Raw genomic sequence first — 20,766 nt, forward strand, 5'->3', positions numbered from 1 at the left:
CGATTTGTGGGTTTTAGTTTTGTATACCAAATCTGTTAATTATTTTTACTATAATGTTTTGATTGATTATATTTTTGATATGTTTTGTTAGGTAGATAAAATGTGTTTATGGGAATGTTTGGTAGATCAAGGGGTACGAATTAGCTTAACAAATAAACTTCAACAACAATATTAATTTCCCTTAAAATAGAATCGTGTTGTAAGATGTTAAGCTTTCTACAGTTCCTTTTAAGTGAAATGTGATCAGGGCTCATCCTTACCAAATGACGGCTTGTATTAAAAGTTGACAAACTTTGGCAGGGAAGGGAAACTTTGACACAATTGTCACCAAACTAAAAACAAATGAAGTGTTCGAATACTTATCCTAATATCATGAAAAGGGGTAAGAATAGTAATTGATTTTTAATGTACAACTTACAATGTATATTGTACATGTATACATATTTATTTATTAGGCTTTTAAAATTAGTTTCATATGAACTCTTTGAAGCCTGCCATTACTTTATTAGTAGGAAAACCTGTTTGTACAGACAGTATTTTATGTGTTGTACATTGGGTTTTACTTTTTAAGTTGTAACGATTTTTGACGATTAAGGCAGAAATAATTGCTGATTCAAACCGCCAATATTATTGAGTATGCTCTGTTCAAATAACTAACCGTTGAATCTAAAATGGAAGACGAACGCTGCTTTCTATTCTGTGAAAACTCTTGAAGAACCTCTGTGTTTGTTGATTCATCACTAATAATGACACTCACTGTGTTTTGTTGAGTGTTTAATTTCTGATTAATAGAATGCTGTTCCATCTTAACTACGACCTGGCTTTCATTGCTTTGAATTTCCTGTGCCGTTACAGATTCTAAGATCTGCTGCGTGTCCTTCACACTTTCTGAATTTTTTGTATTTTCATTTACCTTTTGCTCTTTTTCTTTTTCGGCCTTAGACTTATCCTTTTCTTTGGGTTGCTCTTCTTTCTTTTTCGTGCCTTTCTCCACTGTGATCTTGCACGAAGATTCGTCCTTGCCGACTTCGTTGGTCACAATGACCTTATAGTTCGAAGTATGTTCCGTCCTTGCAGAGCTAAATGTGAGTCGCGCGGTTGTTCCATCGAATGTGGTGGTGATGTCTTTAGTTTCGCGTATTAAGGTGCTTCCCTTGTACCACTCGATTTTGCACTTGCGGTCTGACTGGGTGAGACTGATCAAAAGCTCGAAAGTCTTCGATTCGGTGACCTTTTGATCAACGAGCTTTCGGGAGATTTCCGGCTTGCTGGGCTTGCGTTCTTCCTCGGGAATATCAACGAGGTTGACAACTTGAGATACAGCTTCTCCTTTTTCGTTACTAGCCACCAGTTTGTAAGCGCCCTTATCACTCTCCTCTACATCGTTTATCTCCAGTTTAACAGCGAACTCTCCGTCCTTAGTTTGCTCCACCAGGTAAACGTGTCTCTTGCTTTCTTGTACAGTGTTTGTTTCCTTGTACCAGGTACACTTGGGTTCGAACTTCGATGCAACTGTGCACTCGATAACTACAGTTCGTTTTTTGATAATCTTAATAATTTTGGGTTTGTCTTTAATTACGGGTACAACTGAAATATAAAAATGTAATTTAAATGTTAGAAATCATCTGATAGACATAAAAAAGCTTATAAGGTATATCGTGCGACTCCAAGTGCGTATCGCTTTACCACATATGACATTTTCTAATTTCTGAAAGGAAACCCACATACATTGTATATTAGAGTTGGGTACGTACTTTCTATATTCAATGTAAGATTCGCATTTAGTTCGCCGAGCGTGTTCTTAATGTTGCACTTGTAAAGACCAGAGTCCTCTAGTAGGGGGTCTAATAGCTCCAGCTTAATGTAGTATTGGTCACCACGCTGTTCCATAAACGTCTTAATTTTGTGGCTTTCCTTTATGACTTCTCCGTTGCGGAACCAAATTACATCTGGTTTTGGATCTGCCTTGACCTTACATTCCATTATAACCAATTTGCCATTGTTTTCGGATACAATGCGCGGCTTTTCTATGAACGTTGGTCCCTCACCCTCCGGCTCAGGCTCCGCTTCAATGTTAAGGTTGAGATTGGCATTTGATTCACCGTATTCGTTTTTGACATTGCACCTGTAGGTCCCACCATCGGTTGCTCCAGGATCCTTTAAAAATTATATGGATTCGTAAAATGCTAGCTACCAGGTAATCTCACTAAATACTTCACCTTTATTTCCAATGTCAGTTCGTAAGTGTCTTCCGCAATAACAGTTGTGTTTATTTTGATCTTCTTACTCTTCTCCACCAAGTCTTGACCTCTGTACCAAGTTACGGTTGGCTCTGGTTTGGCCTTGCACTTGCACTTCATTGTGATCAGTGTGCCAGACTCATTGGGGATAATCCTCGGTTTTTCAATAAATGATGGTGCAAAACCATTGGCGTCGCTCGCACCTGTTATTATCAAAAACAAATAAGTCTTTTATATCCTTTTTCTTTAGTGCAAAGCAACATTACACATCAAGTTTAAGCAAGTCTTCCAGATTAAGACGTAAGACAAAAGAATATGTAAAATCAACACGAAAATGTTTTCAAAAATTGTAGTGTAGTTCATTGTTTTATATTTTGCTCATTGAATAGTATTTTACAATTAAATTTATATTGATATATTCCTTGGACATATTTAAAGTAACGTCACAATTAAAATCGTAGCAAAACTATTTAATTATTTTTAATATTTTATTGTTTGTAATATACACTTTTAAACTGGCAGCTGAAGTTTTTTAAATTTCAAGTTTATTTTTTTGAACGGAAATCATTAAACCAAGCAAAATACAGCGCAGACCGGAAAATAGAATAGTGAGACCAACTAATCTATTCTAGTCAATAATTTATTTTCATGTAACTAAGTATTAAATATATTATTAATGATAATAATACAAATTATTGATTTTACACTCTTTTTATTTGTATGTTGACCATTACACGAAGAAGGACAAAGAAGTCCTGGTCGATCTTACTTGTGTAGAAATTCGGCTTTAAATAATAAGTTTCTTTACGCCTTGTTACGTTTCTCGGAGTAATATTTGTTGTTCATTATTTTACAAGGCCAAAGCAAATAGGAAGAGTATACTTTCTTTAGCTTGGAAATCGTTATTATACTACATGTGTAAACCAAAAAGTGTGAAGGTGAAATGAGTTTCTTGTAGCACACCTTCAAAAAACAAATGGGTTTTCTTTTAAAAAACGGAAATTTATAAAGCTGTAAGTTTACTGCAAAATGTGTTACTTGCAAGGTGTTCAGTGGAGCTAAAATATTTCGTTTCTGCCTCCCTAAGCAAAGCCAATAAATTATAGAGTAGAAACATAAGTGGAATTTCCGTAAAAGTCTTGCGAATTATTTGAAATGCTTTAGGATCTTAACGAACATTTAAGCAAAAATGTATAAACCGAAAAGCAAGTAACTAGATGTGTCATATCAGTAAATTCATTCATGTATTTATGCACATAGTAATCGATGAACGAATTTGTAAGTCCTAATTTATCTCAGCAGGATATTAATTTAATATGTAAAAAATAACACATTTAAAACTAAAGCACTTATTAGGCGAATTATGAAAACATTTAATATATGAAATATTTATAATGATAAAATGAATTCCTGATCCGGTCTGTTTGTTTTGTATCTTTTTTAACAGGCTTTTTTTTACAACTATAACACTATATTACATAACGGTCGCCAATAAGTATGCGAAAGCGTTCCTACACCTTATACTCCCCACGGAAAAGAAACAAACACTCTCATTATGCTTACATTTATATAATACGATTATATAAATCACGATAGAGGAAAGAAAAGTAAGTTTAGTACCTTGAAAGTTTAGCGCAATGTTTGCATTACTTTCGCCATACATATTAATTGCGTTACAGCGATAGTTGCCGCCATCCTCTTTTGTGGGATTTTGGATTTCCAGAGTCAAAACGTAGCTGTCTTTAGTTATTGCCTTGCGGGTCATTTTTGTTCTTTGATTGTCGGATATTTCCTTATCTGAGCAATACCAGACAATGTCTGGAACCGGATGCGCTTCCAATACGCATTCCATGATGAGTAAGTCCTCTTCTTGGCGGATCGTTGGTTTTTTTGGAAAGCGTGGCGACTTTCCATCTGGAATTCTGTATTGAGTTGGAAGGAGTATAACTTTCGATATTTTTGATTATCTTTAATGCGTGTTGGTTGTCTTACTTTTTCGATCCACTTTCGAAATTTAGATTAATAGTTGCGACTCCAGAACCGTGCTTGTTTTTCGCTTGCGCGCGATATTCACCTTGGTCAGAGGAGACCACGCTGCTTATCTCGAGACACGCCATGTGATAAAGTTTTTGATCCATTGTAAGTGACATTTTGTAGCGTTTGGATTCGTTTAGTATAGTCTCGCCATGGGACCTTTGTGAAGGAAAGTTTTTGATTGAAACGTGAAGGGAATTGAATTTTATTTGAATCTGATTATTTGTCGATATACAATAATTTGTATAAAACGCATATCACTTATGGGGCTCTCGTTCTACCGGATACTTCCGATTAGATTTGGATCTGTTTGTTTGATCTCTTTAGTTTAGTTAACTTTATTTATCACTGAGTGTTTTCGTATGGTAAAGATATATATTGATTATGTTATTTTCGTACCATGTAACTGTTGGAGTGGGATCTCCGACGCATCTACATTCGAAGGTTACATTTCCGCCATCTTCGCTTTGACGAATTACTGGTCGTTCAGTGAAAGTTGGCTTAATGCCTTCTGCACTTTCCGGCACGGGTGCTTCATCGCCTATAGAGTTGAAATATCCATGTAACACAATTTGCAAATGTCAAGGTCAGTTCCAATACACGGGGCAGTGCGTTAAAATAACTTCTAACAAACTATTTAGACTAGGCTAAAAATGTATATATATATATGTATACGTTTGTAACTTCAATTAAATATATTAATTTTATCACCGACTGCCCTAAACAACAAGTGCGGAGTTTCGATTTGCTTGACTTTGACAAATCGTTTGATGGCTTCTGAATGGTGGGTTAAACCAAGCCCTTGATATAGCACGGAATCAACTACTCTCATTCTAAACATAACCGATATTCCGCAATAGTTTTTCGCCTCCAATTAAACACGAAAATAAGTTACAAAGTTTTCAACCAGATATCCCTTAAATATAAGATCACTAATTTTGTAACAAATTAAGCGTTATTGCAAGTTATTTTTGCGGCTAACTAGCGAAACTAAAAAATGAAATACTGATGGTTAATGAAATTCAAGTGCAACTAGGATATGGCTGTATACAATTCGGACTTACTGTCGAAATTCAGGCTTATTGTGGCGTTGCTTTCGCCCAATTCGTTCTTTGCATTCACTTTATATTTGCCAGCATCCTCAACTGTTACATTTAGTATCTCAAGTGTTGCAAAATACGAATGGACGTCTTTATCAACAGTAATCTGAAAAAAAGGAAATTATTAATAACACTCCTCGGCAAGCCTACAAATCAACCAAAATAACTCCGATTAGATTCAGATTGGATTTGTATTTTCTTCTTATCATTAAATTTTTAGAAAATTAAGTTTCTTTTTAGAAATATATTTGTAAAATTCAAGGTTAGCTGCCTGTGGCATCAAAAGTATGGCGATTTTCTGAAATGCAGAGCGATTTTATTTGTTAATATAAAAACAAATTTCTAGACTGCAAGCCTTTTTTCTGCTTGCTAGAAAAGAGCGCCATTATTTTCTAAAACCTTTTTTTTTAATACAGGAAAAATCGCCATTGAATCGTTATCAAACAAAGGCTGATTTTTTTCTTCGAGTGTACATTCTTGAAAACCTAAATTTATTTTATAAAGACGAATATTTTTAGCTGAACCAAAAAATTGCGCCAGTAACGATGTCGGTTTACCAACATTATAAATAACTTTTCCAGTATTTTGTTAAATATAACTCACATAAATATAACGAGCACAGCCTTGGTTTTTTTGTACATTTATTTACCTTATGGCGTGTTGATTCTTTAACAGCTGCTCCGTTGTGAAACCAAATAATGGTGGGAATAGGATCAGCGTTAACGCGACACTCAAATAATAGTCGTTTTCCATCTTCTTCCTGTCGTATAGCGGGTTTTTTCGCGAATGTCGGCGCGAAACCGTCGATTTGTCTGCAACGTAGGTGTATATCAGGTTACAATCATCTAGTCGAATTATTCAACTTTGGACAGCATTACATATGGTAGGCTGGGTTAACAATTGTTATAAATACTTGACAAAATTAGTAGCTTATGTAACATGTAGTCATCCAAAAAAGAAAATTGTTATATCTTTTAAGTGACAAAGTATTGTGGGCCCAAAATGAATGTTTTAAGATTACGTTCGCCCTATAAAATTTACCATCTAAAAAACACAAACAATATTCACACTATTTAATCTTTGAAAAGCTCGTGGATATAAAGCGTATATTTTTAGCGTATTTAATTAAACTTCACTGAAAGTACACTTTGCAGCCCTAAAAATGTATATATGTTTTATTTGTTGATGGATTGAACAGATTTTAAGCTAGCTGCTTTTATCCAAGTGTTGTCTTTGAGTAGAAGGCTTCTAAAAGCAATATAGTTTTATAACATTTAGTTTTTATGCATTTCATTTTTTACCCTTTTGATTCCCCTTCGTACCTGCCCTGGAATTATTTATTTTATATATTTCTTTCTTTGGTATTAATCAAAAAAGATTAAGCATAAAAAAACCTGGGCGAAACATAGTAATATTTTTTTGTTTGGGATCCATTTCTTATTTTATAATCTAATTTTGATATATTAACTCCTTCTTTATGTATTTACTTTTTAGGTACACAGCTTACATACATTTTACACAAAGTTAAATCATTTTACATGAGCTTATATGGAAGTATATTTACAAATACGCTTTTTCCTGATGATTCCTAAAAAAGATATGTTAAATTGCCAAATTTTTGTAATTACAACAACGAAGTAACAATTTAATTCTCGCTCTGACACTTATACTACCTGCAATAGGAAGAAGACTTTTGGGAAAATTTCATCCCGATAGCTTTAAAATTAACGGACTAGATCGCGTAGAAATTGACAGAAGGAAATACAGACGGACATGGTTAGATCGACTCGTTTAGTGGTTCTTATCAAGAGTATACTTATATACTTTAAGTGATGGGGAATGTCTCATTCCCAGCGTTGCAAACTGCTGTCTAACAAAAAAAAAATTGTTGTTTCTTACGTTAAAGCAAGAATTAGTACCTTACAACAAATTTAAAGAACCCTTTTTTTTGTTCAGGGAGGTTAACTTTACTGAAAAAGAATGAAAACATGTATACAAATTTTAAATAAGTTTATGGCAATCCTAAATATTTGTTTGTGGCTTGTTATCAATATCTTTGGAACTATTAAAGAATGAGACATGCTATTAAAACTTAACTCAAATCTTTTATCTCATCTTGTAATCCTTTCTTAGGCTAAAATCTGCATTGGAGTCACACTGTTTCATTAACATTTATGTATTAGTTAAATAGTTTTTTAGCTGAACACATTGAACACCATTTCAAGTGATAGCTTTACTTACCGTTCGTTTTCAAGAAGTGAAAACTTACCATCTGTTTTGAATTTAAAACCACAATTAGTACATTGAGTAGTATAGAAAGAAAAATTAAAGCATTTATAAAATGTAAAGCAGTTTTCTAGATGATCATGCAAATATTCTAAGATCGTTAAGGTTTTTTAAGCTAAAACAAGCTGATAGCGTAATTTTAGGCGTTTATCATACGGAAAAAGATTAATTAAAAATTAATCAAACGTATTTATCAAGGTTCATGTTTGCTATAAGATAACACTGAACCAGTTAAATCATCAAAAGTAGCTTACTTTTCTTTTGGTTCGTCAGCAGCTACAGTTTTTACAACGGTGGAGTAAAAATATGGGTAATATATTAATAAATGTTTGAGCCGTAAAAATTATGAAATAAATATTTTGTAAGATTTTTTGATTTAATCTTTGTCTTTGAGCTGTACTTTTTTAACGATTTACCTTAAAACAAGTGGAATAAAAAGACAGGAGCATACGCTATAGTCAATATCCGCGTTCATATTTACGATTTTTTGAAGTTTGTGGGCGGTTTGTGGGCGTTAAAGTGGGCGTGGCACATTGGTGTAACAAACTTGCGCTGCGTAAGAAGCTCAGGAATCTGCATGCCAAATCTCAATCTCTCTTATAGTTTCCGAGACCTCAGCGTTCATCCGGACGGACGGACAGACGGACATGGCTAGATCGACTCGGCTAGCGATCCTGATCAAGAATATACATACTTCATGGGGTCGGAAACGCTTCCTTCTACCTGTTACATACTTTCCGACGAATCTAGTATACCCTTTTATTCTACGAGTATCGGGTATAATAATTTTAAGTTTAACTAAATCAATATAAATCGAAATATAAGAAAAAATACGAAAAGTCTGAAATTTTTTTTTTAATTGGTAAAACTTTAAAAAAAGTACATTCGAAAACAATGTTTGTGACATTTTTGTGATCCGGAGTCTAATTTCTGCTATTTATAAACACAACGTAATTTCTACCTTTTTTATTAAATTAATTCAAATTAACATTATTCCTGACCACCCAATTATATTGAAATTCAAAGTGTTAACTTAGTTACTTCAATCGACAACCAGAGTATTACCAAAGATAGCTTCGGCATGTCGGAGGGTATATATATACAAATACCTGTGCATAAAAAAACAAGAGAAACTAACTTCGGCAAGTTGAATTTAGATGTCTTATAAAATTTTGGAACTTGTATACGGGTTCGGAGTGAACAAAAACAATTAAGTCTCCTTTTATTTTTTATTCTTGCAAAACGATTATTGGTCAAAGATTTTTGGCGAACGGTTTCTTAATTAGTTAATAAACAACTAACCAATAATCCGATTTAAAAGCGGTCGACCATTGCAACGCACTTAGCGCACATTTTTGCCTTCTAGAACGATTTTTATTGGAATGCGTTCCCAAACTTCCGACTGGGCTATCAATGTGTGTGTGCCCATATTGATTGTGTGGCGGCCGGCATAAACCGTGTAAAGCTATTCTCAATAAATAGCACATCATTGTTGTACCACAATATTATTAATCTTCCTGAAACTCGAAAAGACCTTTACATTCAAAACTGCTCTCAGTTTGCGTAGAAACGGCCAAACGGAGATGGCTAAGTTCGACTTGGTTGTTGATAATAACTAAGAGTATATGTAATTTATAGTCTCGTATATGTCTAAGGGGTGTACGAAAACGTTCAATGTCGTATCGAAAATATCGCAATTTTTGATATATAGAAATTTAAACTAAAAATCGATACTATTCTATATTACCGAGAAAATACTAAAAAAAATATCATTTCATTAGTTTTTTTTGCCGAATATATTTTTGGATAACCTCTTTATTTTAATTTCTAACAATGTTAACAACAATGTTTCAACAAAGGTTATGCCTTTATTAGGTAAACAATCGCAGGCGGCTTTGAAAATGGACAATTGTTCAATATAAACAGCGTTAAAATGCCGATTTATATATCTACAATTGCTTAAAATATTAATGCTGTATCGATATTTTCTGCCACCTCTAAAATTTCTTTATTTTTGCGTTGGAACTTCAGACAGATAACGCAAGAATTAAAGAAAAGCAGAGTCAAAACTTCGTTTTGACCGATCTACGTATTTGCAATGGCTGTAGGTTATGGTCGTCCAACCACCACCGTTTCGTAAGCTGATCGTAAAGCTGATCCTCCTGACTGAACTTATAATTTACTTTGCAAGGGTACATTTCAGTTATCACTTAAATGGTTTTGAATGGAAATTTGGGCCGCCTATTTTAGTGAAGTTTACTTACGTGTGAAATTTAAATTAATAGACGCAGAGACTTCCCCCGACTTGTTCTTGGCTTTGACTTTGTAAAGTCCAGCATCCGTTTCAACTACATCGTCAAGCTCTAATACGACCGTATATTTATTATCTTCAACGGGTTGAATTTTGAATTTGGTTCGGCCATCTTCTACTAGCTTATTGTCACTTCGAAACCATTCAATGTCCGGTTTCGGAGATGACAATAACTGGCACTCAAAAATCAATCGATTGCCATCATCCTCTTGATGCAGTTGCGGCTTTTTAACAAAGCTGGGAGCGAAATCTTCAGCCACCCCCATGCTGAGGGTTTTCCTTAAGCTTCGTCTTCAACAGCTGTGGCTCTATGGCTCTGAAAAAATTAAAAATCATTTTTTTTAAATGTAGATAGTCCGACCACATACATTACTTTAAATCAATTATATGGCATATATATATGCGCAAGCTTAACGATATTTGTGTGTCAAAAGCTCCCATCGGAACAATATAGGTAGAAAGTCACAAGATTATAAGGGGTTTGCAATGATAGAGAACACCACTTTTTAACTGGTCGGAGCAGGCTAACTCCCTTCCTAAGGCAGCACTTGCCATAAGGTACTTTAGTTCGTCCTCCGGAAAAGGTACGTATGTTGTGTTGCAATACAGTGTAATCTAATTTACTCTGGACTGCTCTCTTCAGATTAAATTTTCCCGATATCAGGGAAAGTACTTATTTTCAGGTTAACATTTTTATAACATACCAAATTACATTTTCTTACTACATCTTTATTAAATAGAATGGAAGCTGATGGAACTGAAAATTAAACTAACATTTTAATTTGAATGGATTTGGCAAAGTACAAATACCCATCTAAATTTTTTTTAAACGAATATATTTATATATATATTATATTAAAATAAAGCTATACCCTAAAGAAAAACAACTAAGCTTTAATTTATGTTCTATTATTTTTCAGAATATTCCTAAAAGCGCCATAAGATGTAGTGGTCCGATCCGACTTGCTCCGATATATATACTAATGTATTTTTAAAAAGAAGACTTGGCGATAGCTTTAAAACTGAGGAACTAGTTTGCGTAGAAACGAACAGACGGACATGGCTATATAGGCTCCGCTGTTCAAGAATCTATACATACATATGTGTGATCTACAGATGTTCCACATAAAATCACAATCATTTTTAAATTATTTGACCCATCTGTATTAAAAGTTCAGGTTCGAAAGTTAAATATCTTTAAAAAAACAGTTCGGCTTCTAGCACTCAGCTTATATCAATGTACTATAATGAGAAAGCTAGCTTCCTATAAAGGTGTGTGGTTAATGATGTTATTAGTATGTAAACATGGTTTGACAGCCTGGAATCTAATGATCAGGATGAAGTAAGGTAATAATATAAGACTAATATTCTTATTTATACGTATATTTAATTAAATACATTATTATACTGTGTAAATATAAGCTTTAAAAGAATCGCAATGACGAAGAATGATATACCCGTATTTATGTATTTTAAGTTGCACACGACCCACCACGTTTTGGAAAACGGAAATTCGATCGCCTTTTCCCATTCAGCATAAATGTTGTTAATGGAAAACATTTTACTGAATAAACGAATATTTATGTATTGCATGTTTATTTTTAGTCGTTCGCAGTCACCGGCTGTGAAAAAAACCTGTACATACAAATACAGAACTCACACGACTCTATCTTTATTTATTCAAACATAGATACATGCCTATATATAAATATCCGCATATATATTAGTACATAATCAAAGATTTTTATAAAACGAAAAGGTATGAGGAACGCAGGAAATGATCGGTTTTAAATTGTCTTGAGTTTGTTTTTTGCACATCATTTTGCATTTTACTATACAACATTTTATTGTAACCTATGTCACCCATTAAAAAATATTTTTTGTCCCCAAAGATTAAATTAGATGTTGTATTTTAAACGAACACATTCACGATTGCACAGCCATATACTGTTTCGAATTTTTCATCACGGTTTTTGGGATTTTTCATGATCTATTTTTATAAACAACAACGTGTTACACAACGCCATGAATAGATCCAAGATTTCTGTATAGTAAGAAACACGTTCACTTTCTGTTCGAATATAGATTATAGGAATCATAATCGCACCTGATTCCTTTTCTTAATTATCGGATAGCAACAATTCGTTAGTTCTATATGTTGTCATTTCAGGTTTACTTCACTTAAAAGAATGAAAGTGCTAACACAGTGTGACCCAACACACATAAATGGAAAATTGAAAACCGATTATCCAGATATCTATACATTTGTGGTGCATACATGTAGTATGAGCAATCGCCCTTAAAATAAGTATGAGTTTTCACGACGTAACTGTATAGAAAAGAAACAAACTTTAATATTATTTGGGCCTAGTTCCAGAATTGATTGGTTTTTTTTTGTATTTGTCCATAAAGTAATTATTTATTTTACGAATATATAATATATATATTTCTCTCGGTTGGTACGTACAACTAGGCTACAGGTAACACAGAACGAGCACAGCACGAAATTATACTTTCTGCGAAAACGAAGCGATCTCCACGAGCTTTTGTCTATTACTGGCAGGTCCACAGATTTTGTACTCTTGATCAGCAGGGCATCTGCGCTGCCACAAAAAGCCAGCATTCTGTTAGTGCAACAGCGCAGGCGCGATTTGTTTTCGCCAACAACACATAATATCTAAAAATGTATATACTTTCGGACATATGTATGTACGACTCTACCCAGTACTACTGAGGTTGTGCGGACATTCCCATTTGATGAGTTTATTGTATATGTACATTGATAGCTCTCTCACACGTTTTCAAATTAGTCGATAACTCATTACTTTAAAGAGCGTTGAAACTCCATATGTACACATGTAAAGTTTGAAGATGGGCTTAACGAAACAAAACACAATACATACAAAAGTCGAATTTTAAAATGTTATACGTATATTTAAATTGTGCACACTATTTTTGCAGCCAAAATCTTTTCTTTTACCCCTTACTCGTAGAGTAAAAGGGTACATAGCATTCGGGGAAAAGTATGTAAAAGGTAGAAGGATGCGTCTCCGACCCTAGAGTATATTTATTCTTGATCAGGATCACTAGCCGAGTCGATCTAGCCATGTCCGTCTGTCCGGATGAACGCTGAGATCTCGGAAACTATAAGAGCTAGGCTATTGAGAATTGGCGTGCAGATTCCTGAGCTTCTTACGCAGCGCAAGTTTGTTTCAGCAATGTGCCACGCCCACTCTTACGCCCACAAACCGCCCAAAACAGTGGCTCCTACAGTTTTGATGCTATCGATTGATTAAAAAAAAAGTTTGCCACGCCCACTCTAACGCCCACAAACCGCCCAAACCTGTGACGTCCACAGTCTTCATGCTAGATAAACAATTTTAACTGAAATGTATTGGTCTCGTCAATACCTATCGATTGATCAAAAAATAAATTTGCCACTAGGTGGCGTTTTTTAATCTCGCTTTGCTACTTGCATGTCTCCATTTCCCTTTGGTCCCTTTAGCTGAGTAACGGGTATCTGATAGTCGAGGTACTCGACTATAGCGTTCTCCCTTGTTTTATATTTATTTCTTTGCTTTTTTTTCTGATTTCTCAAAAACGGCTCTATCGATTTCAAATTAAATTAAAGGTTTATAGCCCTTGAGATTTCTCAATTTTTGACACACGACCCATTGTTGTAAAAAGTCTAGTTCCAAAGTAAATAGTCAACAAAAATGGCGACGTTTACGTGTTCAGAACATCTAACACTGCCTGCGCATTGACCTTTTTTTGTGCGTATCCAAACTCTATTTGAAGGTGAAAAATTTAAGATAATGTTAAATAGCTTAATATAGGAAACTTTAGTTTTACCACTTTTTGGAAGAACTCCTTAGTTTGGCAGAAAAACAGCTATTAATAGTTATATTTAGTACACCCGTAACTTGTAAACTACTAAAGCTACAGGCTTTTGCTGTATATCGTAAAAATGAATTTCGAAATACTTACTTACTTTCAGCGCCAAATGATTATTGCTATTTAGCAAATTGATTAAGGATGAGATTTCCATTCAGGCAAGCGTTATGGAAATTTAAGTGGGACTTTTGTAGACCAACAGTGACGCCACCAGAATTTTAAGTATTTATAACACCTTCCTCACATACGTTTATTTGAATTTATACATTTTTAAGCAACATTTTTAGGTGCAACAGTTATCACTCCGTTTGTGCATGAACATCGCCAAAGATTAAATTCTCGCTAAATCTGGTATTTTTTCTGGTATTTCCATAGCTCATATGAGTACCGCGCTGAAAAACAGACCCGACGAAAAGCGTTGGCCGCCTATTTGTCTCTCGCTCACTCCTATGGTTAGCTTGCGATTTTCGACGATGTGAGTACTAGGCTTTATCCGCAAGAGAACGGTTTTCGTCGATGTGAGTACCAGACTCTGCACACAAACATTTCTCATGCTAGCGTTCAAAATGTACATATACGGTTTGCTTATGCCGATCAGCTTTTCTGTTCGGCGATTCTCTATGTGAACAGAGGGTATAATAAGATGCGACTTCTGGACGATAGGCTACAGGTTAATCGTCAAAATAAAAGATGAAAACTAGTTTCCATTGGCACTGAATGAATTAATAACTTGTTAAATGTAAGGTGTGCTTATGTATTTATATCGATCTGGAACTTCGATAATTATATAGAGATATCGGAGTTTAATTGTCACCATTTCACTCTTCGAGTTTGAATTCATGAAACGGTGTTTATGCACACACGAATCAGCCCTGTTTATGAAATGAAAGCGTGAAATGGCCATCGCATAAATTCAAAATTTTCTCTGCCTCTATTAAGACAGAGCGAAGGATTTCAACGCGGGGCTTAAATATTGTTGAATAATTTTTTAATTATTCTAATCACACGTTCCAAACAACCTGCATTTGGCTGTCCTGGGCAGTTAAATATCCATTTAACTCCTTAAAAGACTTATTATGGCATCGAAGTCGAACAAGCCACTATTGTCATTCAACTCCTTTTTGGTCCCGATAAAATTCATACAACAATCGCTATTGATGATTATTGAAGTTCCTCTATTGACATCGACATTGATTTATGGTAACAGTCGAGTTCTGATTTTGCGAATCTTCGTGGAAATGTCGCAATATTAAGTCCGAAATATAAAGGTTTTTGGGCATGAGAATTGGTGGTGGTAATTGTCTTGGGAGATGTGATGCTTCGTCTATACGGCCGGCTCAGTGGAGTGGACCATCTTGTTCTATATACGCTGATAGTAAATACATATATAGAGCTGCCTTTTGATATCTGCTTTTTTGCTTTTAGGAAAGAAATTTCCTTGTCGAAAGCTTCCTGTTGAACCCACGGACAGATTATTGTGTCGGATGCAGATAGCTCTTCGGCTGTAAGCGGAACACTCGTACAATTTTGTTGGAGCCAAATACATTTGGCTCACAGAATCCAAACTCGTTGACATTTTCTGCAAGACGATCATTTAGAACAGTGGATTATGGGTACATTTACCTTCCAGTTTTATATTTTGTGTTTACAAATTTTTTTTTCGAACGGTCAGGGCAGGTTTCCCTTGCTGCCGTCAATAATGGCGGACCAGTTAACCAACCGCTTTTGCTTGAGACCTTTAGTTCGGGCGATTTTCGACGGTATCCAGCTCCACTGTTTTGCTTTAGTGGTGAAAAGGATTTCCGCAATGCGATGTCCTATGAACGGCTTGAAGTTTCTAGCTCACTCTAAAAATATTTGTCGATTACAGGAAGTTAAGGTTTGTCCTTTGTTAGGATATTTAGTCGTAAGCCCAGAATGGCTGCTTGAAGTTCAACCCTGGGAATAGATAGGATTTAAGGAGCAAGTCAAGTTTTACTTATGAAGAAACGCCCTTAATGACATCGATTGGATGTTCTGTGAAACTTTGTTTGGAATTGGAACTCATAGGTTTAGGTGTTCCAATACATTCCAAGTACCTTTTCACAGGTACTCTGACTTTCCAAGTTAAACAGGCTGTCCATATGTGGTAGGTGGTCATGGCTTTTGGTAGATTACTTGAGTTCGATATGAAATTTCTCAATACAAAACTGGCCTGTTTGTGTATGTATACTACTTGCTGGCTAATCTTAATTGCCTGTTCTTCAGATTGAAAGCTTATTACTAAATCATCTAAATAATGATTATCAAATAAAACGTTGAGCTTGGTCCTTGGGACGATTTTTTACTTGAGATAACATTTCTCAGATGTCAGCAGCTACTTCTGTTCTTTTCATCTGAAATTGCATCAGTATTGATAAAAGTGACTTGATTTCATCTAGACCGGGTATAAAGGCAAGAATTTAGTGAAATTCCTTCAATAGTGGCTGCAGCATAAATCTTGTCTCAGCCATTTTTAAACTTTCAGTTAACTTAAAATTTTCTTTCCAAATTCCACTGCTGCAAAGTATCCGTAACCATCCAATAATTGTTTTCGAGAGTTCTAAGTGAAGGTTATTAAGACCGATTTAGATGACTGGCTTCGCATTCACATAGTGTGAGACTGGCAAGTTTTGAAGGTGCTAATGGTGTATTTGGCAAAACGATTGGGTGGGAGAGTCTAAATTGACCGTCTGTATTGCTTTCATTTCAAACTGTAGAGAATTACTGGTTCTACTTATTTCAAGGCAAACTTTTTTTGATGCTTCGATATTCTTTGGGTTGAGTACCATTGCACAGTAAGTTAGTGTTTAGATTCATTTAGTCCCAGTTTATTGGCGGTTTCCAGTTCGATCAGGGTTATAGCACTTCTTTTATCGAACATAGCAAATGTCTCAACATTAACTAGGGGTCCATACAGAAATTATTGAATACTTGTATGACCATCTGGGTTGTATCGGATCATACGTTAATACCTCCTTTGTGCCTTTCAAAGTATTGGCTGGCATCACGTAATGAAGACTTGTGGTCGGCTCCAACCTTAGATGTTGCAGTTTATACTGGCAGACCTGCACACTGTGTCCCTTAAAGAGGCAAGTAAAACACTAATGATTCTCCTTGGCGATGTCCCAACGTGTTTTCGTTTCAGATTAGACAATTCGCAAGATGGTGATCTTTATGACATAATAAAAAGCTCGACTGCTGTCAATATGTTTTCGCCATGAGTACAGGCTTGGCCGTTTTTTGATTCGGGGTTTTCAGAGAGGCATCGATTACTGATGGAAGATGACCTTTTACCTCCGCTGTTGCCGTCAACCAAGTAGAAAATTATACCAAAGACGCGTCGGCTTTTGTAGTCTCGACGCTCTGCAATCATTCGACCTGTAAACTTGTAGGTAGTTTGTTGTCAATTCTTCTAGCAAAATTGGGTTTTACAGGTGTGGCTTGCATTTTGAGGATGTTAAATAGTTAACTACTCCACGAAGATTTGAGACAAAAACAACACTTTGTTCTAGTTTGTTAAAGAATATCTTTGAAAAGTATTTAATCTTAGCTAATTGAGTCCTAGTTCCTCCGCTGGACATTATTTGGATAGATCATCATCGGCAACACAGTCTCTTTGCCTTCACCAATAAGGCACTTGCGCAATCGAATAAGGTCTTGTCTGTTGTCATACTGGGACAGTTCAGTGAAATCTTCGAAGCTTTGCTTAAACAGTGTCCAGACATCCGTAACAACAGAAATTAGCGGCAGATACACAGGTTGACAATAGCGGTTTGGTGTGTGGCTTCCGTCAATTTTGATGTTGGAATGATAACTAACCTGATAGCTAGGCACCTGTGGATCAACTAAAATCGTACTCTATGGTCAAATTCTTTTCGAGATTATCAGTTTCTTGTCTTTCAAATTGTCTAACCTACCGAGCAGCTAGCGTTTTTATTTCTTTTTGATTGTTTTGAATTTCCAAAATTCGCTTGTTTTATGTCTGACTGGATTCCAATTAGAATTTCCGATGTGTCTGCTCTTAGTGCCGACAACAAAGGCGCGATTTCTGCAATGGGATTGCTGTTGCTGCCTGTGCCTTCGTCTATCTCGATGTTCTTTGAAGCTGGAGTTGAAAACATTGTGTGCAGGTCGTCTGCTGACTCTTCGTCCGACATCTTAGTACTTCTTAGATTATGCTTGCTCATATGCAATAATTAACGAGCTGGTCAAAGTCTGAACTCTTGTCGTAATTGGTATTTTATTTATAATAATACACTTTACAATTTTGCTTTTCTTTTACACCCTTAAGTTTCTCGTGTCGGCGACTTTAACTTTTCATAAAACAATGTGACCAGAATCCTTCCATTGATAAAACCTAAATTCTTAGATATTTATCGATATTTGATTGGCGAATACAGTATGCCGTTATAATTAAGAAACCCACATGTTATAACTTCTGCTTAAATAAATTTCAAATCATAACAGCCATGGACGTGTCGTGCTTTTATCCGCAAACACAGTTGACTTTCGGTATATACAATTTTTCATTAGACTACCTTTTTCCGATAAATGCGTTCCATTTGCATATTTAATTGAAGTCAAATTGCAAACATATCACTTAAGCCATGTTTAGACAGTAGTCCAAGTTCCTATAATCCCTTTGCCAATAGCCTAATTGGGGCGAAATATTAAAACTGATATAATCTCCATTCACAAGCCTTATTTCGAAGTGGTTGATATTTGTATGTTAATAACGTTTAGGAAAATGTTTAAGGGAGAAATTCCATTATCACTTCCACCCCTAATAATCAGTGTATTGAAAACAACGTTTTTTTAAATAGAATGGGAATACTTTTATAGTATCTCAAATAAAATGGAATGAGTAGATTTATGGCCCTAGCCTGAAAGTATGCTTTAACATAAATTTACTTTCGAACCGTTGTTGGGGCGTGCAAACCGAAACCTATGAAGAATTATGCAAACCGAGTTTTCTCGACATTAAAATTTCTTATAACGCAAAACTGAATGCATTTTCGAGACCTTCAATTGGAATTTTTCCGCGGCTAATGATTGCTGTTGCCAAATTGATCACATCGGAGAGTTCCATACAGGAAAGCGTTATATAAATGGAATCAGAACTACGTTTAATCTCCTGGGAATAGTGAAGCGCGTAGAGTTTCGACATCTTAGAAAAGAGTGGATCCTTAAAACTATAAATAACACCTTCGTTTCGCAGTTGTTTTTGATTATCGTTTCTGTATATAAGAATCAATTTGGTCAATTTTGGAAATTGGTAAAAAAATTTGAGTCGATATGACATTTGTTGTTATAATTGAAAAAAAATTTTACAACAAGTGGCTGGAGCTTCAAAAATATCTCACAATCGCATGTGCAGAAAGCACCTAAGATCATAAAAAATACTGACTAGAAATAATAAGATACTGAATTCATTTGCAAGAGCAAACAATAGTTTATCTATCTATACTTGAAAGGACCAAAACGCCCGCCGTTACTTGTAGAGTGAAAGGGTATTGTACTCCTCGGTAAGTGTGTAACAGGTAGAAGAGTACTCCCCTCCAGCATCCTAAAGAAAATATCTTTTTCGCTACCTCACTTTTTATGAAAGAATTTTCACCATTTACATAAAAATGCGTCGGTGAAGAGAGCTGTTTTTAAAAAAGGTAGGCGAACGGTGTATACGGATGTAACGAGTAACGAGTATAAGAATGTACAAGTTTTAGTACCTGAAATGTCATTAGCTTTTATTTGAGCCATTAAACATTTAATCATTTCATCGTTAAAAAAGACTTCTCGACGCCACATATTGTGCAAACAATTTTCAACCTGTAATTATACTAGATTCGTCGAAAAGTGTGAAACAGGTAGAAGGAAGGGTTTCCCTATAAAGTAAATATATTCTAGACCAGGATCACTAGCCGAGTCGATCTACCCATGTCAATCTGTCCGTCCGTCCGTATGAACGCTGAAATCTCGGAAACTATAAAAGCTAGAAAGTTGGGATTTAGCATGTCGATTCTTCAGCGCAAGCAGTGTGTCACGCTCACCTTAACGCCCACAAACGTCCATAGCGCTAAAAACCGTCCAGCACCCCCAATTTCATACCCTAGCAGGGGGTATAATGATTTCAGTCAAAAGTTTGCAACGCAGTAAGGGAGACGTTTCCGACCCCACAAAGCATATGTATTCTTGATCGGCATCACTAGACAAATCGATCTATCCATGTCCATCTGTCCGTTTCTAAGCAACATAGTCTCTCAGATTATAAACTATCGGGATGTCTTAAAAGTCTTCTTTGTTTTGCAGGTAGTATATAGGTAGGAACGAGCCGGATCAAGCAACCACATCCTACAGCCCCCATAGGAGTGATCAAAAAAAATATTTAAAAAAAAATTAAACTATATAACTTCTATTATTCTTTTAAAATTTCACAATTTCGAATCAAATTTAAAACACATCGAATTATATTACATTTTCGGTAAGCATATACGGAAGTAAATTAAAATGGAACAATATCTTACAATTTTTGTTATTACTTTTTTGTTTTCTTAAAATCTGAATGCTCTTTACATACAATGCTCCCACGAAAACGACTTGCAAGGGTATAGAAACTTCAGCGTGCCGAAGCTTCCTTTATTGTTTAATGTTAAAAAAGTGAGATTTTGTTTTGATTATTAATGTCCATCTACATGCCAAAAATTTTTATAAGCAAATGAAGTGTGCAATCTTGAGGACAGACGCTTTGCAACTTGTAACTCTCTATCTCCCTCGCACGTTCCTTAGCTGAGTAACAGGTATCTTATTGTCGATGGCATTGACTTTAGCGTTATATCTGGGTTTTGTTTGCAAGTTTTCGGTATGTAGCCTTTCTGATTGAGGT

General features: G+C 35.3%; 1 protein-coding gene and 1 long non-coding RNA gene across 37 annotated transcripts in view; one reads left to right on the forward strand and one right to left on the reverse strand.

Annotated features, from left to right (window-relative positions):
- The window catches only part of LOC118878660 (uncharacterized), a 31,920-nt gene extending 20,362 nt beyond the window's left edge, over positions 1-11,558 (forward strand). The window contains exon 3 of the long non-coding RNA XR_010654627.2: positions 10,892-11,558. This is a non-coding gene — a long non-coding RNA (uncharacterized lncRNA). The remainder of the gene's footprint in view (positions 1-10,891) is intronic.
- The window catches only part of bt (projectin protein bent), a 65,120-nt gene extending 52,527 nt beyond the window's left edge, over positions 1-12,593 (reverse strand). For 21 of the 36 annotated variants that reach the window (XM_070997145.1, XM_070997136.1, XM_070997144.1 and 18 more), the window contains exons 1-11: positions 12,439-12,593; positions 9,925-10,287; positions 7,616-7,646; positions 6,024-6,186; positions 5,339-5,480; positions 4,674-4,815; positions 4,233-4,433; positions 3,861-4,162; positions 2,220-2,443; positions 1,755-2,157; positions 914-1,587 (exon numbers count right to left, since the gene is read on the reverse strand). In XM_070997145.1, coding sequence (XP_070853246.1) covers positions 914-1,587; positions 1,755-2,157; positions 2,220-2,443; positions 3,861-4,162; positions 4,233-4,433; positions 4,674-4,815; positions 5,339-5,480; positions 6,024-6,186; positions 7,616-7,646; positions 9,925-10,237 — 2,595 coding nt within the window. In that variant the 5' untranslated portion in view covers positions 10,238-10,287; positions 12,439-12,593. Of the gene's footprint in view, positions 1-658; positions 875-913; positions 1,588-1,754; positions 2,158-2,219; positions 2,444-3,860; positions 4,163-4,232; positions 4,434-4,673; positions 4,816-5,338; positions 5,481-6,023; positions 6,187-7,615; positions 7,647-7,914; positions 7,937-9,924; positions 10,288-12,438 lie in introns of those variants that run through there. The other 15 variants (XM_036821630.3, XM_070997143.1, XM_036821587.3 and 12 more) reach the window with 7 other exon arrangements.
- Positions 12,594-20,766: the final 8,173 nt, after the last annotated feature.

Source organism: Drosophila suzukii, chromosome 4 (assembly GCF_043229965.1).
Source record: "Drosophila suzukii chromosome 4, CBGP_Dsuzu_IsoJpt1.0, whole genome shotgun sequence".
NCBI lineage: Eukaryota > Metazoa > Arthropoda > Insecta > Diptera > Drosophilidae > Drosophila > Drosophila suzukii.